This window comes from Oncorhynchus tshawytscha, linkage group LG01, assembly GCF_018296145.1.
Source record: "Oncorhynchus tshawytscha isolate Ot180627B linkage group LG01, Otsh_v2.0, whole genome shotgun sequence".
NCBI classification, from domain to species: Eukaryota; Metazoa; Chordata; class Actinopteri; order Salmoniformes; family Salmonidae; genus Oncorhynchus; species Oncorhynchus tshawytscha.
Window position 1 is genome coordinate 73,144,672 of NC_056429.1, and position 22,636 is coordinate 73,167,307.

Here is a 22,636-nt window from a genome sequence, read left to right on the forward strand (position 1 = left end):
ATCTACTGAAGTCCATCACAGACCTGTTCCTCACCAAGCCTTTGTGGGCCAGCCTGAAGGCTGGAGGACACTGAAAAAGGGCCACCGGAGGAAGTAAGAATAGAGTCCAGAACACTGAACGTTTTATGTCCAAATTAATAGGTAAAATAGTTAGTAAGCCAGATATGTTTGTTTTAGATTACAGATCTCCTGTTAGGGTTTGACCTTGTATGGGTTCTCTTCATAGATTTGGAGAAGTAGGCTATATTTAACCCTTCTCTGTCTCTTTCAGTTCATGAGAAATATAAGGCCAAAACTCTGTGGGAGAAGACTGGGGCAGTGATCATGGTGGTACGACGCCCTGGATGCTTGTTGTGCAGAGAGGTGAGCGCTGTGGTTGTGGCATCTCCTCCAGACTAGCTTGCCTATTTTATACTTTCACACTCCTGACAGCAGCCAGACTCGAGTGCTGATGTTTGTCTCTCTCTCTCTCTCTCTCTCTCTCTCTCTCTCTCTCTCTCTCTCTCTCTCTGTCTCTCTCTCTGTCTCTCTGTCTCTCTCTCTGTCTCTCTGTCTGTTTCTCTGTCTCTCTGTCTGTCTCTCTGAATCCCCAGCTAGAGGAGTTGGGGATCCCTCTGTTAGCTGTGGTCAAAGAGAACATTGGCCAAGCGCTGGACGCCTTCAAGACATTTTTTACTGGAGAAGTCTATGTAGACCAGAAGGTCAGTGAATAACTCATGAATTTACAAAGTTAACAGTAGTTAACATTCATATGAGACGATAAAGTACACAGTTCCTTGTAAAATACATGTTTCCAGCGTTTGTTCAGTCACACTGCACACCTTGTGCAATATATGATATAACATTTATTTCACAACATCTTTTCAAACATACATCCAACTGTAGATGTCAGCAAAGTACAGTATCCTACCAATGTCACTGTATCCCTCCATCTAATAACCAAACCTGTTTTTCCTCAGAGAGCGTTATACGGTCCGGTGGAGCGTTATATGTTCCTATCTGCGTTGCTGCGTATCGGGGTGTGGAGAAGCCTGTGGAGGGCCTTTAGGAAGGGCTGCACAGGAAATATAATCAAAGGAGAAGGTCTTGTACTGGGGGGAGTTTTCGTCATTGGGCCCGAAGATCAGGTAGGGCTATACTGTGAACTGGGCACTCTATTAAGCAATAACAAACAAAAAGATCTGCAAATATGTGACCTATTTCATATGCATTGGATGTTAGGAAGTTCGATACTAAAATAATTTTCAGCAGGTCTGTATAGTCACGTGAGCATATACAGGTAACTTCTAAAATAAAGGAAACGCCAACGTTTTTCGCTGACGGAGATGGCAGCATCGCAACTAGCTCTTAGGAAACTTTGCAGTATTTTGTTTTTTGATGTACTATTTTTTACATGATTAGCTCAGGAAATGTTTTGTGTCATTACATACAGCTGGGAAGAACTATTGGATATTAGAGTGGCGGTAACTCACCAGAACTACCAGCATTACGACCAGGAATAGTACTTCCCTGGAGCAGATCCTTTGTTCACTCTCCCCAGAGCGATTGAACTTACTCCAGAGGCCGACCCAAAACATCGCCAGGGGAGGAGAGGCACTTGAGGGGGCCTGCTGGTTCGATTTCGGAGGCGCGCACACCACCCACCGCTTCAGAGGATATTACTCACCAATGTTCAGTCTTTGGATAGCAAAGTTGATGAGCTTAGAGCAAGGATTTCTTTCCAGAGAGATATCGGGGCCTGTAACATACTTTGTTTCACGGAAACATGTCTCTCTCGGGAGACTGTCGGAATCTGTACAGCCAGCAGGATTCTCAATACATCGCGCAGACAGGAATAAATATCTCTCAGGGAAGCAGAAGGATGGAGGGGTGTGTTTCATGATTAATGACTCATGGTGTAATTCTAGAAACATACACAAACTTAAGTCCTTTTGTTCACCCAACCTAGATTACTTTACAATTAAATGGCGACCATATTATCTCCCAAGAGAATTCTCCTCCGTCATCACCACGGCCGTTTACATCCCACCTCAAGATTTTATGCAAACTGGAAACCACATATCCTGAGGCTGCATTTATTGTATCTGGGGATTTGAACAAAGCAAATCTGAGGACTAGGCTGCCGAAGTTATATCAACATATCGACTGTACTACTCGCGCTGCTAAGACTCTCGACCATTGCTATTTAAACTTCTGCAATGCTTACAAGGCCCTCCCCCACCCTCCTTTCAGCAAATCTGACCACGACTCCATCGTGCTCCTCCTGTCCTATAACAAGAAACTCAAACAGCAAGGACCCATTCTTCGAACTATTCAACGCTGGTCTGACCAGTCGGAATCCACGCATCAGGATTGTTTTGATCACGTGGACTGGGAAATGTTCCGGGTAGCTTGTGAAAATAATCTAGACGTATACATAGATATGGTGACTGAGTTCATAAGGAAGTGTATTGAAGATGTAGTACCCACTGTGACTATTAAAACCTACCCTAACCAGAAACCGTGGATAGATGGAAGCATTTGTGTGAAATTGACAGCACAAACCACCGCATTTAACCATGGCAAGGTGACTGGTAATATGTCCGAATATAAACAGGGTAGTTATTCACACCGCAAGGCAATCAAGCAAACTAAACGTCAGTATAGAGATAAAGTGGAGTTGCAATTCAACGACTCAGACATGAGACGGATGTGGCAGGGACTACAGACAATCATGGACTACAAAAGGAAAACCAGCCACGTCGCCAAGACCGACTTCTTGCTTCCGGACAGGCTAAGCATATTCTTCACACACTTTGAGGATAGCACAGTGCCACTGACGCGGCTCGTTACCATGGACTGTGGGCTCTCCTTCTCTGTGGCTGACTTGAGTAAAACATTTAAACGTGTTAACCCTCGCTAGTCTGCTGGCCCAGACAACAGCCATAGCCGCATCCTCAGAGTGTGTGTTTACGGGCATATTCAATCTCTCCCTATCCCAGTCTGCTGTCCCAACATGCTTCCAGATGGCCACCATTGTTCCTGTACCCATGAAGGCAAAGGTATTGCCTTGTAGCACTCACCTCTGTCATCATGAAGTGCTTTGAGAGACTGAATACCTATGTAAGAATTCTGTTTATTGACTATAGCTCAGCAATCAACAACATAGTACCCTCCAAGCTCATCATTAAGCACGAGGCCCTGGGTCGGAATCCCGCCCTATGCAACTGGGTCCTGGACTTCCTGATGGGCTTGATTACCATCACCTCCACTCCGCTCAAAACTGGGCCCCACAAGGGTGCGTGCTCAGCCCCGTCCTGTACTCCCTGTTCACCCATGACTGCGTGGCCAAGCACACCTCCAACTCAATCAAAAGTTTGCAGACAACACAACAGTAGTAGGCTTGATTACCAACGAGAGGAGGTGAGGGCTCTGGCACTGTGGTTCCTGGAAAACAACCTCTCACTCAACGTCAACAAAACAGAGAGCGCACCCCCCTATCTACATCGACGGGACCGCAGTGGACAAGGTGGAAAGCTTCAAGGTCCTTGGCGTACACATACTGTAACTGACAAACTGAAATGGACCACCCACACAGACAGTGTGGTGAAGGAGTCCTCAGGAGGAAGAAGAAATTTGGCTTTTACAGATGCACAATTGAAAGCATCCTTTCGGGCTGTATCACCGCCTGGTACGACAACTGCACCGCCCGCAACTGCAAGGCTCTCTAGAGCTGTTCCGCTCTGACATCATTTGTCCATATGTATTTAGTCTTAATTCATTCCTACTTAGATTTGTGTGTATTGGGTATATGTTGTGTAATTTTTTAGATATTACACGTTAGATATTATTGCACTGTCAGTGTCACGCCTGCCCCCGCTCCCCCTCTCTGGCGCTTGAGGGCGCCAGACAACATGTCTTTACACGCACCTGGCACCATCATTACACGCAGCAGTGCTCATTGGACTCACCTGGACTCCTTCACGTGGTTGATTGCCCCTGTATATCTGTCTGTTCCTCGGTGGTGTTCCCTGTGTCCATATTAATTGTTGTTATGTGTTCCTGTCCAGACGCTGTTCCTGTTCTGTTAATGTCCATCAGTTATTAAACCTTCACTCCCTGTCCCTGCTTCTCATCTCCTGCGTCAATCCTTTCAGTCGGAGACCTCAAAAACAAGCATTTCGATACACCCGCAATAACATCTGCTAAGTACGTGTATGTGACCGATAACATTTTATTTGAAGTGTCTTAATATGGCTTTGGGCCACCATGAGCCATCAGAACATATTCAATGTGTAAAGGTTTTCCTGTAGCAAGGATCGGACCAAGTTGCGACGTGGTAAGTGTCCATGGTTGTTTATTTAAAAAACATAAACTGAACACTATGAATACAAAAACAATAAACGTGAACAAACCGAAACAGTACTGTGTGGCGACAAACACAGACACGGAAACAATCACCCACAAAACAACAATGAAACCCAGGCTACCTACGTATGATTCTCAATCAGAGACAACTAATGACACCTGCCTCTGATTGAGAACCATACTAGGCCGAACACAGAAAACCAACCTAGAAACACAAAACTTAGAATGCCCACCCAACTCACGCCCTGACCAACTAAAACAAACAAATAACAAAAAGAACTAGGGTCAGAATGTGACACAATGCACCTTGGCATAGATTCTACAAGTGGTATGGACCTCTATTGGAGGGATGCGACACCATTCTTCACATGAGAAATTCCATAATTTGGTGTTTTGTTAGTGGTGGAAAACGCTGTCTCAGGCGCCGCTCCAGAAACTCCCATAAGTGTTTAATTGAGTTGAGATCTGGTGACTGACACACACATACACACACACACTTTGCTCTATGCTCTTTTGAGATCCCTCTTTCAAAGTCACTGAGATTATTTTTCTAGCCATGGTAGACAAAATAACAGGCAACTAGGAATTTTTATACATGACCCTAAGCATGATGGGATGATAAATGCTTAATTAACTCAGGAACCACACCTGTGTGGAAGCACCTGCTTTCAATATACTGTGTCCTTCATTTATCTCAAATTAGGATTCAGGTCTAGTGCAAGTATGTATCAGGGGGTGTGCTTTTATTCTGCTATCATTTACGCATGGTGTGCTTTTCATAACTTATTCCTGCTTATACAATGACCACTTGCTGTACTTCCACATATACCAGTTTTGAGACCCATGTCTGTTCTCCTTCTCTTCCCCATGCAGGCAATTCTGCTTGAGCACCGTGAGAAGGAGTTTGGGGATAAAGTCAACCTGCTGGCTGTACTCAGATCAGCCAGGAAAATTAAAGATGGCTTGGCTACTGCGAAATAGTTTACACAAACAGCTTAAAGTCCCCATGCAGTCTTTTTAGTTGTATTTTTAAATCATCACTGTATGTGTGTTTATTACATGAACATAACTCAACATATATTTTGCGTCATTTATTGTCCTTTTGCCATTGAAATACTCAGTCTGACCTTGTGGGCATGTTGATACAAATGTAAATATATTTACATACACTGCCCTAATTTGCCGGATAGGATTGTCTGAACTATAAAGCCTACCTAACTTTTAACGTGGGGCGATTCCTATTCTCCACTTAATTTGTATTTAGTGACATACAGTGGGGCAAAAAAGTATTTAGTCAGCCATCAATTGTGCATATTCTCCCACTTAAAAAGATGAGAGAGGCCTGTAATTTTCATCATAGGTACACTTCAACCATGACAGACAAAATGAGGGAAAAAAATCAAGAAAATCACATTGTAGGATTTTTAATGAATTTATTTGCAAATTATGGTGGAAAATAAGTATTTGGTCAATAACAAAAGTTTATCTCAATACTTTGTTATAACCCTTTGTTGGCAATGACAGAGGTCAAACGTTTTCTGTAAGTCTTCACAAGGTTTTCACACACTGTTGCTGGTATTTTGACCCATTCCTCCATGCAGATCTCCTCTAGAGCAGTGATGTTTTGGGGCTGTTGCTGGGCAACACAGACTTTTAACTCCCTCCAAAGATTTTCTATGGGGTTGAGATCTGGAGACTGGCTAGGCCACTCCAGGACCTTAAAATGCTTCTTACGAAGCCACTCCTTCGTTGCCCGGGCGGTGTGTTTGGGATCATTGTCATGCTGAAAGACCCATCCACGTTTCATCTTCAATGCCCTTGCTGATGGAAGGAGGTTTTCACTCAAAATCTCACAATACATGGCCCCATTCATTCTTTCCTTTACACGGATCAGTCGTTCTGGTCCCTTTGCAGAAAAACAGCCCCAAAGCATGATGTTTCCACCCCCATGCTTCACAGTAGGTATGGTGTTCTTTGGATGCAACTCAGCAGTCCTCCAAACACGACGAGTTGAGTTTTTACCAAAAAGTTATACTTTTTTGCCCCACTGTATTTCCCCCCCATTTAGTGACATTTTCACCCCCTGGTTTAAAATCACATACATGAAAGGTTCTTTATCCATTTAACATGGTAGTTTTGGTTATTTTATGCAGGAATTACTTTCCACTCACATGTGTTAGCCTCTCATTGTCTATGAGTATGCACTTTTGTGTCAAATGTATAGTCTATAGTGATTGTATTTGTGCTACTTGACAGTATGTCTGTCAGTCTCTGTGCATAGATTTTTTACTTTTGTACTTTCTTCTGGCATCCATAATCCTGTAGGTGATTTATACATAATTTAAATTGACCCAGCAGACCCACCCCCAAAACCCGCAGAACCTTTCCCTTTTTCATTGTGCTGAACCCATCCTGATCTCATCCCTGGACATGTCCTGTCAACAGTGCTGTGTTGTCCTGTGTACTGGTCTCAATACTGTCCGGATGTTGTCATGGGACTGTGTGGGTGTTAATGAAGGTCTGTGTCTAAACTCTGAATGATGAGAGCTCAGGGCTGATGCTTACACACGCAGTCACACTGCTCAATGGACAAAGATTGAACTGTTACACCGCATTTGAGAATAATAAAATATATATTTATTAAACCTTTTACTGTTGTTTGTGGGTTTTATGCATACCGGCACTGCAAGTTGTTTACTAAATGGTTGTGTCATGTTTTTAAGACATACAAATACATGAAATGTTCCACCTAATAAAATGGTTGTCTTTATTTTATATTTGTATACCTACACTTACCTACACACATCTTTATATATTATATATCTTTGTTTTTTATTCGGTTTTACCTAGGTCAATCTGTTTTTATTGTTAAAAAAATAAGGTTGATTAGTTGATTTATACCAAGGGTCCATGTTATCTTGTGCGATTTTCCCTGCAATGACTAATCCATTTATCTGGCTCGACTGATGCGCCTACCGCAAATTCTGATAATTTGAACTGATAAGTTTCTACTGCGCTCTTCCCCTGTCAACACAATATTTGTGAGTATCACACCTTCTAATGTACATTAGTAAAAATATTATTAAACATGTTGCGAGCATTCAGACCCATAATATTTAAATCTGCACGCTAACTTGTAAACGTCATCATGTAGCCAAAATCTAGCTTGCTAGATAGCCACATGTGAAGTCAACAAACTACAGTGTCATTGCTATTACTAACTTTACTTGGCCTATTTAATGTATAAATCAAATAATACCATACTGTAATTTAGTTAGCTAGTAAAGCTCACTGTATAATACTACTTAACATGATTGTCTGTAGTGCATCCTCAAGGTTGCTTATCGTTAAAAATAGGCTAGCTAACGTTAGCTAGCTATGCCAAATTGCATGGCACGAGTTGAGCTCTGCAAAATTATCTTGATAGGGGTTGCATGAAAAGCCTAATAATACAATTCCACTCCGTTTGAAATAAGCTGTAAAACAGAAGGTGCAGAATTCAGTCAATATTTAGATCTGTAACTAGCTAACTTGACATTTAATCTTTGTCATACTAATAATAGGCCATATGTCCTCATTTTCATTGTCAATAACATTCCGTTTCTCCACTCATTGTCACTGTAAGCTTAACTACTGAATTATACAATGTAAACATTCCTTTTCACTCTCTATCTACATGGTATACAAGGAATCCAGTCAAGTCCAGTTCATGACAGCTGCCAGGTAGTCTTTATTGGCTGCTGTTATCATTAGGGTTTAGTCCTTTGTCCTCTCTGAGAAGTGAACGTCACATTGCAGTAGTTAAGCCTGTCAAATCGCAGTGAAGTGCAGAACAGAGTACCTATCTGGGATTGAATGAGTTTAAATTGAGGGGCATTTCTCGAGTGAGTGCAAACCTTCAGTGGGTAATTGATATATGAATCAATGTTTGAAAATGAAATGAGTTTAAAAATAGTGACTGTACTTGAAGGTTTGGTTTAGTCTGGTTTCACACATTTTCAATGCATGTAGGCCTACGCTTTTGGTGGACCATATTAGAATGATCCATATCTTGAATAGCTAACATCTATGCTAACCATGACAATATATTAAGAGTATGCTGTTTGTATTTATATACTAATAACTATGCTCAATTGACTATACTGAGGATTTATTGTTGTGTAGCCTACTGCTTGTAACATTGTATGTTATGGCCCATCTTGCTTATACAAGGGGAAAGAGGACTAGCCATGTTAGCTGTGGTCTGAGGCATTAGGGTGTGTGTGTGTGTGTGTTGAAGTGTGTGAGTCACACGCATAACTGTATAACCACATACTGTAACTAGTATAGTACAGTTTGATAGTCTACTTAAGATAAAATGTAACATAAAACATAACAAACTGAGCAGCTCACATGGTTTGTTTACTTATCCTGCATAAGTCATGTATCAGTTTAATTTTGAGGAAATGGAAAGTAGACGAGCAGGTTTACTGTCTTTCATTTGACAATGCATAATGAAATTTGAGCTGCCATAACACTGTGGTTAGATGTGGCCTTTAGGCACAGTTCTAGGATCAGTTTACCCTCCATTAATCATAGAGGAATCATTGCAACAATGACCTTAGATCAGCATCTAGGAGCAACTGAATTATACTCAGTTAGGAATAGAAGTCGACCGATTATGATTTTTCAACACGATACCGATTATTGGAGGACCAAAAAAAGCTGATACCGATTAATCGGCCAATTGTTTTTTTACATTTGATTATTTTTTAGATATATTTGTAATAATGACAATTACAACAATACTGAATGAACAATGAACAATTTTATTTTAACCTAATATAATAAATAAATAAAATAAATTTTGTCTCAAATAAGGAAACATGTTCAATTTGGTTTAAATAATGCAAAAACACAGTGTTGAAGAAGAAAGTAAAAGTGCAATATGTGCCATGTAATAAAGCTAAAGTTTAAGTACCTTGCTCAGAACATGAGAACATATGAAAGCTGGTGGTTCCTTTTAACAGAGTCTTCAATATTCCCAGTTAAGAAGTTTTAGGTTGTAGTTATTATAGCAATTATGACACGTTGACTATTTCTCTTTATACCATTTGTATTTCATATACGTTTGCCTATTGGATGTTTTTATAGGCACTTTAGTATTGCCAGCCTAATCTCCGGAGTTGGTAGGCTTGAATTTATAAACAGCGCTGTGCTTCAATCATTGCTAAGAGCCATTGCCAAACACAGTAAAGTGCTGTTTGAATGAATGCTTACGAGCCTGCTGCTGCCTACCACCGCTCAGTCAGACTGCTCTATCAAATATAAAATCATAAACTTAATTATAATAAACACAAAGAAATAAGACCTTTTGTTCATTAATATGGTTAAATAAAGAAACTATCATTTCGAAAACAAAACCTTTGTTCTTTCAGTGAAATACGGAACCGTTACGTATTTTATCAAACTGGTAGCAACCCTAAGTCTAAATATTGCTGTTACATTGCACAACCTTCAATGTTATGTCATAATTATGTAATATTCAGGCAAATTAATTATGGTCTTTGCTAGGAAGAAATGGTCTTCACACAGTTCACAACGAGACAGGTGGCCCAAACTGCTGCATATACCCTGACTGCTTGCACTGAACGCAAGAGAAGTGACACAATTTCCCTAGTTAATATTGCCTGCTATCATGCATTTATTTGAACTAAATATGCAGGTTTAAAAAAAAATACACTTCTGTGTATTGATTTAAAAAAAGGCATTGATGTTTATGGTTAGGTACATTTGTGCAACAATTGTGATTTTTTTCGCGATTGTGCTTTTGTTAAATCATCACATGTTTGGCGAAGGTGAAGTAGGCTGTGATTCGATGGTAAATTTAACAGGAACCGTTTTGATTATATGCAACGCAGGACAAGCTAGTTAACCTAGTAATATCATCAACCATGTGTAGTTAACTAGTGATTATGTGAAGATTAATTTTTTTTATAAGATCAATTTAATGCTAGCTAGCAACTTACCGTGGCTCCCTGCAGCCACAAGGCCCTTTTGATGCTGCGCTCGCGTAACAGGTAGTCAGCCTGTCACGCAGTCTCCTCATGGATTGCAATGTAATCAGCATCCAAAAAGGCAGATTACCGATTGTTATGAAATCGGCCATAATTAATCGGCCGACCTCCAGTTAGGACATACCTTCAACTTCACAGTAATTGATATCGCTTGCCTCACCCAGACAACACTGACGAGAGTGAGAGATTTACATACACACAGTGAAACTAGTTTTTCCTTTTTTTTTTGTGTCAACAATACACATTTAAACTACATGTTCCCAGGCTGTCTTTAGCCTACTTTTGGAACCTCAGTCACTACTTACTAACAGTCATTGGCATGTGAACCCCATGCCATTTTTCAAACACAAATCATTTGACGCTCACGATAAAGGCTTCTGTTTTTTAGTTGTCTTTCCAGAGAATGGCTGAGGGTGCGTTATATGAGTCAGAGAGAGAGAGTGAGAGCTCTGGTAGGCTGCGTTTACATAATGTCCAAAGGTCCAGGCCCTAAGCTACAGCCCCAAGGGCCAGATGGAGGGGAGGGGGCGTCACTCACAACAGCCATCCCTCTACCACCGCTACAGCCAGTCTCCCCTCTCTGAGAATCCAGGCTGCTGCCTTTTACCTCAGCACAGACTCATCCAGCCCTGACACTAACAAGCCCAAATCAGGCAAGGAGCATTACATTATATTTCTCTAGTGACACATACTGTAAACATCCCTTGACTTTTCTCCCAGTTAATATTACGGCCTAGATCAGTGACCCTTTTTTCTACATTTTAGAATAATAGTGAAGACATCAAAACTATGAACAGTCTTGAAGGCAAGGGTGGCCATTTTGATTTGTTTAACACTTTTTTTGGTTACGACATGATTCCATATGTGTTATTTTGTAGTTTTGATGTCGACACTATTATTCTACAATGTAAAAAGAAAGAAAAACCCTCGAATGAGTAGGTGTGTCCAAACTTTTGACTGGTTTTGTAAATTATGAGGAACTTCACAAGGTGGTGAAAGTGAAAGGTGAAAGGTAAAGACTAGCTTGATGCTGCTTTCCAATACATATCGAGAATCTTATTCTGGTGACATGATGATCAATGTTTTTGTTTGTCAAAACGGAACCAAAGCAATCTCGCTCTTATGTCCCTAATAATTTCATAATTTAGGTAGCCTAACTGCGAGTTGTTGGAAAGACCAGAGTGGGCACATTCACTATACAACACATTTTGTTTGTGACAAAATTATCAGTAGCCTAGAGTTGAAAATGCAAAGGAAACCTATTTACTTGTATTTTTTATTCAGTACAATGGGAATTTAACAGCAGAAGTCATTTTTATGTGCACTACGTCATCATGCACAGCTTTTTATCCGCAACAAGTCAATTTGATGGAAACACATTTCTGGTGGGAAAATGCACATTTAGTTTTTATGCAGATTTTTGAGTATTTGCATGAAAATCTGTCGCTTATTGGATGGAAACCTAGTTACTAACGGTAAAGTCCCATGAACTGACTAAATGAGAAGTCATAAGTGTGGCCAACCGGAGTGTGGCCCCCTCCCCCTCACTCCTCTAGTTCTGGTTCCTCTCAGTTTCTTCTTTCCCAAGAACAATATATTTTGTAAATCGATTCCGATAATCATGTATGTCTATGTCTTCTCCTATCTTTTTCTGCAGTGCTGTCCTCTGTCTTCGAGGTGGAACTGTTTGAGATGGGGATTTGGTCTCTGGGTCTGGGGGCCTTAGGAGCAGCCATCGCAGGGATCTTCCTGGCTAATACTGACCTGTGTCTGACCAAGGCTGCTCAGGCCTCGCTGGAATACCTGGAGGACGCAGACCTCCACTCCACTGGAGACGGTACGAGGGCACAGGTTCTCCTATTCTACCACCACATAGAAGCATTGCACAGGCCATGAATTTAGACCAACGACATGACAAACAATTGAACCAGTTTTCCAAACCTTAACTCTTGATGGTCAGTCCTTTGACTTTGTCTCAGGAAAGGTGACGTCACGGTGCAAGGCTAAAATCAGCTTCCTTCCTCGACATCGGCAGAGTTAGTCATTTACATTGATGAATTCATTCAAAAATATATATTTCAGTCCATATGTTTACAAACAATTTAAACTTGCATCCCAAGTGAAAGATTCAATTTTTGTATTATCCTATATAGGTTATTGTAATGTGGGTAAGACCTGCTGTACTGTCCACAAGCTAAATCCTCGCCCATACATGGTAGGCTATAAAACTCTCGCTAAACACAAAACTCTTTGAGAATCCCCAGTGAAAAGCAGTCTTTAAATGCAGACCATTATGAGCCAGCCTATCCTATGCAATTTTCCCTCCGCATGTAACAAGGGCTTAATGTAAAGAGGGAACATGATGTAAAACTGTTACGCTCTCCTTACTAAGTACATTTATCTATGTGTTTAACCCAGTCTTTATACGGTGCCTTAAGAAAGCATTCACATAACCTTTTCCACATTTTGTTGTGTTATAGCTTGAGTTTAAGATATTTTTTGCGTGACTAGCCTACACACAATACCCCATAATATGAAAGTGGAATAATGTTTTTTTTTTTTTTTTAAATGTTTACAAATGATTGTAAAATTAAAAGCTGATATGTCTTGAGTCAATAAGTATTCAACTTTGTAGTTATTCCATAATATTAACAGAATTACGGAATTAAAATAGTCCAAAACATGCATTGTTTTTTCAGCAAGGCACTAAAGTAAACTACAAAACATGTGGCAAAGCAATACACTTTATGTCCTGAATGAAAAGTGTTATGTTTGGAGCAAATCCAAATCAACACATTACTGTGTACCACTCTCCAGATTTTCAAGCATAGTGGTGGCTGCATCATGTTATGGATATGCTTGTAATCAGGTACGGAGAGTTTTTCAGGACAAAAAATAAATGTAATGGAGCTAAACACAGGAAAAATTATAGAGGAAAACCTGGTTCAGTCTGCTTTACACCAGACACTGGGAGATGAATTCACTTTTCAGCAGGACAATAACCTGAAACACAAGGTCAAATCTACACTGTTGTTGCTTACCAAGAAGAGAGTGAATGTTCCTGAATGGCCGGGTTACAGTTTTGACAAATCTAGTTGAAAATCTATGGCAAGACCTGAAAATGTTTGTCTAGCAATGATAAACAACCAACTTGACAGAACTTGATGAATTTAGAAAAGAATAATGGGCAAATGTTACACAATCCAGGGGTGGAAGAATTTACCCAGAAAGACTAACATGTATTGACGCAGGGGGTTGAACTCTTATCTAATCCAGATATATTCGTGTTGTATTTTTCAAATGTTTTAAAAAAAATGTTATAATTTTTCTTCCACTTTGACATTACAGAATATTTTGTGAAGATTGTTGACAAAAAATGACACATTTTAATCAATACTTTGTAACACGACAAATGTTGAAAAAGTCAGGGGGTGTGAATAATTTCTGATGGCACTGTACATGTAACACTGCAAGCTTGGAGTTCTTCTTGGTCATGTAGTCAGGGAAAACTCTGGGCCATACGTTAGGGCCCAGAGGTATTTAATGTACAGTTGAAATCGGAAGTTTACATACACTTTAGCCAACTACATATTAAACTCAGTTTTTCTCAATTCCTGACATTTAATCCTAGTAAAAATTCCCTGTCTTAGCTCAGTTAGGATCACCACTTTATTTTAAGAATGTGAAATGTCAGAATAATAGTATAGAGAGTGATTTATTTCAGCTTTTATTTCTTCAATCACATTCCCAGTGGGTCAGAAGTTTACATACACTCAATTAGTATTTGGTAGCATTGCCTTTAAATCGTTTAACTTGGGTCAAACGTTTTTGGTAGCCTTCCACAAGCTTCCCACAATAAGTTGGGTGAATTTTGGCCCATTCCTCCTGACAGAGCTGGTGTAACTGAGTCCGGTTTGTAGGCCTCCTTGCTCACACATGCTTTTTCAGTTCTGCCCACAAATGTTCTGTGGGATTGAGGTCAGGGCTTTGTGATGGCCACTCCAATACCTTGACTTTGTTGTCCTTAAGCCATTTTGCCACAACTTTGGAAGTATGCTTGGGGTCATTGTCCATTTGGAAGACCCATTTGCGACCAAGCTTTAACTTCCTGACTGATGTCTTGAGATGTTGCGTCAATATATTCACATAATTTTCCATCCTTATGATGCCATCTATTTTGTGGAGTGCACCAGTCCCTCCTGCAGCAAAGCACCCCCACAACATGATGCTGCCACTCCCATGCTTCACGGTTGGGATGGTGTTCTTCAGCTTGCAAGCTTTCCCCTTTTTCCTCCAAACATAACGATGGTCATTATGGCCAAGCAGTTCTATTTTTGTTTCATCAGACCAGAGGACATTTCTCCAAAGAGTATGAGCTTTTTCCCGATGTGCAGTTTCAAACCGTAGTCTGGCTTTTTTATGGCGGTTTAGGAGCAGTGGCTTCTTCCTTGCTGAGCGGCCGTTCAGATTATGACGATATAGGACTCGTTTGACTGTGGATATAGATACTTTTGTACCTGTTTCCTCCAGCATCTTCACAAGGTCCTTTGCTGTTGTTCTGGGATTGATTTGTACCTTTCGTACCAAAGTACATTCATCTCTAGGAGACAGAACGCATCTCCTTCCTGAGCGGTATGATGGCTGCATGGTCCCATGGTGTTTATATTTGCACACTATTGTTTGTACAGATGAACGGGGTACCTTCAGGCATTTGGAAATTGCTCCCAAGGATGAACCAGACTTGTGGAGGTCTACATTTCTTTTCTGAGGTCTTAGCTGATTTCTTTTGATTTTCCCATGATGTCAAGCAAAGAGGTACTGAGTTTGAAGGTAGGCCTTAAAATACATCCACAGGTACACCTCCAATTGACTCAAATTATGTAATTTAGCTTATCAGAAGCTTCTAAAGCCAGGACATCATTTTCTGGAATTGTCCAAGCTGTTTAAAGGCACAGTCAACTTAGTGTATGTAAACTTCTGACCCACTGGAAATGTGATACACTGAAATAATCTGTCTGTAAACAATTGTTGGAAAAATGACTTGTGTCATGCACAAAGTAGATGTCCTAACCGACTTGCCAAAACTAGAGTTTGTTAACAAGAAATTTGTGGAGTGGTTGAAAAAACAAGTTTTAATGACTCTAACCTAAGTGTATGTAAACCTCTGACTTCAACTGTATGTGCTCTGTCTAATGTATGTACTGTGTATGTGCTGTAGATGAGAAGACCATGAAGGCCAAAACTCTGTGGGAGAAGACCGGAGCAGTCGTCATGGCTGTACGACGGCCCGGATGATTTTTGTGCAGAGAGGTGAAGTAGTGATTTTACTGATACTCTACAGTGTAGTCAGATTTTTTAATGATTTCAGAAATGGTCTTAATTCAAGTCTATATTCCACACCATATCTTGTTATGTAGATTCCACTGTATGCATTGGGAGAAATCTGCAGGCCTAAATTACAGGTAAACAAGACCCTATCCTATTATTTCAAATTGTGCTAATTGTGTGTGTAGGAGGCCTCTGAGCTGTCCTCTCTGAAAACCCAGCTTGAGGATCTTGGTGTCCCTCTGGTTGCCGTGGTGAAGGAGAACATCGGCACAGAGATCCAGGACTTCCGACCATACTTTGCTGGGGACATCTATGTAGACGTGAAGGTGAGACTGACCTGATGCTCTATGGGTGCATCTCAATAGTTTAACAAAGGCTTCCTCTCCTCCTTTCCTTCATCTGTACTGGCTTGAAAGAACTGTGAACATGTTTGAATAGATCACTACATAGGCCTGCCATGAAGGAGAGGAACTGAACAAGTTCTCAACTCTCATAAAGAAACTGATTTACAAAAATGAGTGTAGTGTAGTGATTTAGTGTCCACAACTAAAGAATCATTGTGGAATCTGAAGACACGTATCCTGAAAGCATGATGGTGTACTTACTATGTGCACATGCTAAAAGAAAGGAACAAGTTGGGTAGATAACGAAGTGTGTCATTGAAGCAAAGTATTTATGAACTAAACATCAGATCTCAAACATTTAATTCAATTTTTGTTCTATCTATAAAATTGGCTATATTTGATTTTGGCATATTCTCCCATCCTATTCTCCCATCCCAGCTTTCTGTTTTGATTGGGTTATTTTGCCTAAAAATCTTTAGGCCTACCTATAGAAAAATGTAAAAACAAGTCTGCATCTTTGCCCAGCCTGGTAAGGGTGGCCAAAACGGTGTTTAGCATCCCCGGTGGCTCTGTAAGTGTGGAGAGGATATTCTCTGCTGCCGGCCGGCTCTCCAGTCACCATCGCATGAGACAGAAGCCACAGACTGGACAAATTTGTGTTTCTAAAAACGAATTCAAAGGCACTAAGTCATATTTTTTGTTTAATTCTAAGTAAGTCACAGCCTATATGCGCAATTTAGACTAGAATCATTGAATACAATAGAATATGTTGTTTTAAATGCTGAGTGCTTTATGTCCCTACCAGACTTTTGTGTCATAGGTTATAGCCTTGAAATAATATAGTTTAAATAATTCATTTTCGTTCCATCTTAGGCTGTCTGTCTGGCTCCTCACCTATTTAGAGAGTTTATATGTTGTTTAATATGACGTAGCCTATTTGAAATGTGCGCTTCTAACATTCACCTTTTCATGTTTATTCAAGTACTTTTCTTTCAGAGCCATATAGTTTGGTTTCAATATTTCAAAACCAAATGTTAGGTCCAGGTGGTCACAAAAATACATGGGTGTTGGTTAAATTGTGATTTTAATGATTTGGCTTTAAAAAAATATGTATTTGAGTGCGGAGCGGCAGTTGGAAAGGACAAGGAGCGGAATTTCCAACAGCTCAACTTTGCTCACATGCTCTGGTGTTGATATAATATGCCCATTGTCTGTGCCTGACTTTGTGTCAAGTTTTATTTTCTCCAAGGACTGATTTGATTTGCTTGTGTCCGTTGCAGCATCACTTCTATGGCCCACTACAGAGGAAGATGGGAGGGCTGGGATTCATCCGTCAGGGGGTGTGGCAGAACTTCATGCGGGCCTGGAAGGCCGGTTACCAGGGCAACATGCTGGGGGAGGGCTTTGTCCTGGGAGGTGTGTTTGTCATCGGAGCGGGGAATCAGGTACCACACCACACACAGGGCTGTGCATCTGGGCTCAGCCACAGCTGAGAATCATTGATTGGAGCTGTTAGACTCAAACTGCCAACACATACCGGGCACAACCACTTTATCAACTCCTTAGTAATCAGGACAATATGGATACAAACATGATTTAATGAAAACTAATGGACAGAGAGCAGCATTGTTGGGAGCTTGTTTGGTATTATGCATGTCCCTTTTTAAATTAATGTTGTCTTTTGTCCTCAGGGTATTCTTTTGGAGCACAGGGAGAAGGAGTTTGGCAACAAAGTGGAGAATGAAGATGTTTTAGAGGCTGTGAATAGAATTGTGCCAGTGCAATAGATTTGAGTTTTTGTAAGTAGCATTAGTTCAACACTGATAAAGAGGCCTCAGACACAACTACTTGGTTATTTCCTGCATTTGTCTTTTCTCAATTCCCTTCAAAACTGAACCTTATGCAAACAACAATGCAAGTGTTCTTGAGTTTTGTATGATTACAAAACATCTGACATTTGATCTAGAAAAGGGCATTTTCCGTATCTGTCGTTCACATTGGTTAACCTTTGAGTTCTCAGATTGCTAGCTCCACCTATCATAGGACATATGAAACGTGTCACTTCCTCGATAAAAATGTGAATGTTCTAGTATGCTCAGTTGAATAATCTTCACTGCTCATTAGCTCCTACTACCTACACCCTTAACTTCCTGCACTCATAAGTACATTGGAAAATGAATGTGTAGCTTCTCTTTTCTCTGGATGTGGAACCTCCCAAATTGTACAAACTAGATGTGTTCTATAGCCTAAAGGCCTTGGTCAGGTCGTTATTGTAAAAGAGAATGTGTTCTCATGTCTTACCTGGTTAAAGACATTCTCAGTCAGGGACCTTACAGCATGCACTAAACTGTGAGAACACTTGTACATTACTCATCCTTTGGGAAAGAGAAGTAGATCTACGATGGTGTGTTTCACGGTTTTATTGATGTCTCCAATGGAGTCGAACTCAACTTGAGGAATGCATGGTTCTCCATGCCAGTGTTTCCCAACCCTGGTCCTCGAGAACCCCCAACAAAAAAGTAATACTTTTTTATTGTAACCCTGGACAAGCACACCTGATTCAACTTGTCATCAAGCCCTCAATGAGGTGTGTTTGTCCAGGTCTACAATGAGAATGTGTACTGTTGGGGGTACACGAGGACCAGGGTTGGGAAGCACTGCTCTATTCATCTGGATTCTATGTATTTCATGTTTACCTGTGAATTAATGTGTTACCTGTTCAGGTACTCAAGCGTGACTTGTGTGTAGTCTGTGTTATTAATGAAGACCTGACTGTAAACTCGGCAACGAGGGGAGCAGGTTCGATATCCAAACACACACTGCCTCACTATGGCCAGGGTGCCTGAAACAGGTCTGTATGAGAATGCAAAGCACAATAAACCCTAGACCTCGTCACACCATCATCCTCTTGTCTCTTTTCATCAGGACGACTTGGCTTATTGTATTGGGTGTTGCTGCCACCAGTCTTTTCACACAGGTTACTGGGTGGGAAAAAAATACATTTTTAGAAAGTTCTACATTCAGAACATCCCTTTGTCACACTGTTCATCTACTTATGTAGCTCTCGTTTTCTTTTTCAATCCCTCCTGTTTTTACTGGCTTTTGGACAAGGGCATTCTACGAAACAAGTAGAGTTTACCTCAGGCAATGGTTGGTGTTTGTACTATAGGAGGTGCTGTAGGTGACCTTGTAGGACCACTCCTTTGTTGGAAGACTGCGGTCTGTAAACATTGAGCAATGCGGAGGGTGTCTCACCCTAATGTCAGTGCCGTTAACACATTAAGCAGGGCACAATGTTGTGGAACATTCAGATAAAATAACTTATTTAATTTCAATCACTTTATTCTATAGTTCTGAGTAATTACATCTTACATAGTTCAGATGTGACATAACACTTCCAATGCAATAAAACATGGAGATGGGGTAAAAGAAAATCAATAAGTGAATTCCAATACTGACAACTACATGGGTATTGAACAACAGTACAAGAGTTACTGTACGTGGACACACACTGACATGAAACATCCATGGAGTGTAGCGACGTCATAGATTGTCTTCCGTGTTATGGTCTCAGCAGGACATTGAAGGCACATTCTATGACATGCCGAAGCTAACCCAGAGATATATTTAACATGAAAGTTATTGCATGAGGATAACCTGGTAGATGCTAGTCAAATAAAGCTTAAGCAATGACAAACTTAAGAAGCTCTGCTTTTCCAACTTTATCAACCCCGTCTCTTCCTTGGCTAGGTTTGTAGCTGTGTGTGATACACAACACATCTTTGCCTTGACTAAATAAATAGTACAATCAATCGCAAGCCTTGCATGTTTATCAGCACGATCTAGCTCTAGGTTCATTTGTTCTAATCACATTTCCTTGACCTCCCCACCAAAAGGACCAGAAAACAACTAAATGGCAGTGATTAAATAAATAAAGCTAGCAGCTGCTGGATAACTTACTATAAATTCATAACAGTAAGCTGTGAATGTTTATATCAGGCATTGTCAAGCACATTTTTGATACATTTAAAAGTATCCCACACCCCCACCCTTTACATTGGTTACAACATAGCATCCAATTTTACCCAAGATACAACAGAACCCCCCAAAGCCCCAAGATACAATAACGATGGGGTGTCCTAATAATAGTAATAGGCAAGTGAATGAGTGAGTTTTACAATGGTGTCAACTTGCTCATGAAATACATGGTATTTATTATATTCAATTATGGACATAAATGTAATTAATGTGACTTGTGGAATATCCATTTACTCTGCATGTGTGCTTATGTACAGTACAGATGAACCAGTATCTACCAGGATTTCAATTCAGTCAATTGAAATGGAACTGCCTCCAACCCTGGTATTTACAGTTGAAAGCCATGGCATAAATGTAGCAATGTTTACTGTATGGCCATAACACTGTGCTGCAGTGCAGCTGATTGTCTATGGATGATGATAAACATTTGCACTAAAAAGTATGAAGAATCTAGCCTGGTTCCAGATCTGTTTGTGTTATCTTGCCAAATTCTATGTTCGCTGTCACACTAAACAAGACGGCACAAACAGAACTGGGACCAGGCTATGTGGAGTCATTCCTTAAAATAGAGCAATAGAATAAAAAGTCTGTGAGAGGAGATTCATTCATGACCACTGACGTCCACTACAGTGAAATGTCTTGTTACAGACCCTTAAGAATCACAAATGTCTTCATTGCACATCTTTCAATTAAATACCTGATTTAATTGAGACGTAATCTACAACTACCAAGCACAGTGGGATGGTAGGCATACCATAGAGTACCTCAGTATGAGTCATAATACCCATAAAACCTAGCGGTTAAACAGAACTGGTTCCAATCGTTAAAATAAGGGCTGTGATTCGTGTAGGCTTACGCTGGCATGATGTTTTGATAACTATGTAAATCTCTCTCGGACAATAGGGACTTTTATCAATATAGTCACCTGCATTTACCCCCGAAAACTGAAATGCTAATGTGGCTATCATAAAGAACTACAGGTGCCATGATGATCTGGACGAGACTGCCGAATCGAGGCAAAGTTAAGAATCTCTGGATTAACTATCTAATGTTAGCGTCAGCTAGAGATGACGTGAAGGAGCTTGCAGGTATGTCGTTTTGCATGTCGTCTACTTTCACACTAATTAGCATTTTTGAGTCAGAGTAAACTGAGACGAATAGATTGATAAAAGTCACTTTGTCCGAGAGATGTACATGGTTATCAAAACTTCACGCTAGGGTAAGCCGGCACAAAACACAGCCCTTATATTAAATGTTTCTAAAATCCCCTATGAGAAAAATGAATGGTGAAAAAACAATTGGAACCATTTCCCTGTTTGACCGCTAGGTTTTATGGTTATTATGACACCTCAACTGTGGAGCTCTATACTGACTTTCACAGAGGAAAAGGTGATCTATAGCCTGACAAGACAGCAAACAAATCTGGTACCAGGCTAGGTGACCGAGCCTTACTAAAATCAACCGGCCAATACTGATGGGTGGTTTTGATTAATACATTCAAAGTTGACTCTCAAACACAAAAACACAATGGAAATGTGTAATAGTTAGTTGGTCTTACTGCCACCTAGTGAAGAAATGGAGCACCGCACCCTGAAGTTTAAAATCTAATACACTGCTCAAAAAAATAAAGGGAACACTTAAACAACACAATGAAACTCCAAGTCAATCACACTTCTGTGAAATCAAACTGTCCACTTAGGAAGCAACACTGATTGACAATAAATTTCACATGCTGTTGTGCAAATGGAATAGACAACAGGTGGAAATTATAGGCAATTAGCAAGACACCCTCAATAAAGGAGTGGTTCTGCAGGTGGGGACCACAGACCACTTCTCAGTTCCTATGCTTCCTGGCTGATGTTTTGGTCACTTTTGAATGCTGGCGGTGCTTTCACTCTAGTGGTAGCATGAGACGGAGTCTACAACCCACACAAGTGGCTCAGGTAGTGCAGCTCATCCAGGATGGCACATCAATGCGAGCTGTGGCAAGAAGGTTTGCTGTGTCTGTCAGCGTAGTGTCCAGAGCATGGAGGCGCTACCAGGAGACAGGCCAGTACATCAGGAGACGTGGAGGAGGCCGTAGGAGGGCAACAACCCAGCAGCAGGACCGCTACCTCCGCCTTTGTGCAAGGAGGAGCACTGCCAGAGCCTTGCAAAATGACCTCCAGCAGGCCACAAATGTGCATGTGTCTGCTCAAACAGTCAGAAACTGACTCCATGAGGGTGGTATGAGGGTCCGACGTCCACAGGTGGGAGTTGTGCTTACAGCCCAACTCCGTGCAGGATGTTTGGCATTTGCCAGAGAACACCAAGATTGGCAAATTCGCCACTGGAGCCCTGTGCTCTTCACAGATGAAAGCAGGTTCACACTGAGCACATGTGACAGACATGACAGTCTGGAGACGCCGTGGAGAACGTTCTGCTGCCTGCAATATCCTCCAGCATGACCGGTTTGGTGGTGGGTCAGTCATGGTGTGGGGTGGCATTTCTTTGGGGGGGGCCACACAGCCCTCCATGTGCTCG

At 40.9% G+C, this 22,636-nt stretch overlaps 1 protein-coding gene and 1 pseudogene across 1 annotated transcript; both read left to right on the plus strand.

The window, feature by feature from the left end:
* The first annotated feature begins 275 nt into the window (after positions 1-275).
* Positions 276-5,679, plus strand: LOC112252667 (peroxiredoxin-like 2A). Its single transcript, XM_024424149.2, has 4 exons — positions 276-363; positions 594-701; positions 960-1,127; positions 5,221-5,679. Exons 1-4 carry the CDS (start codon positions 325-327, stop codon positions 5,326-5,328), a joined length of 423 nt encoding a protein of 140 aa, XP_024279917.1. The 5' UTR covers positions 276-324; the 3' UTR covers positions 5,329-5,679.
* A 1,587-nt stretch (positions 5,680-7,266) lies between these two features.
* LOC112256447 lies at positions 7,267-18,978 on the plus strand (annotated as a pseudogene).
* The last annotated feature ends 3,658 nt before the right edge of the window (positions 18,979-22,636 follow it).

Excerpts from the sequence above, each read along its gene's own strand:
- LOC112252667 (XM_024424149.2), top strand. The coding sequence starts at position 325 with ATGGTGGTACGACGCCCTGGATGCTTGTTGTGCAGAGAG. Across the intron at positions 364-593 it reads GATGCTTGTTGTGCAGAGAG|CTAGAGGAGTTGGGGATCCC; the intron begins GTGAGCGCTGTG and ends CTGAATCCCCAG. Across the intron at positions 702-959 it reads AAGTCTATGTAGACCAGAAG|AGAGCGTTATACGGTCCGGT; the intron begins GTCAGTGAATAA and ends GTTTTTCCTCAG.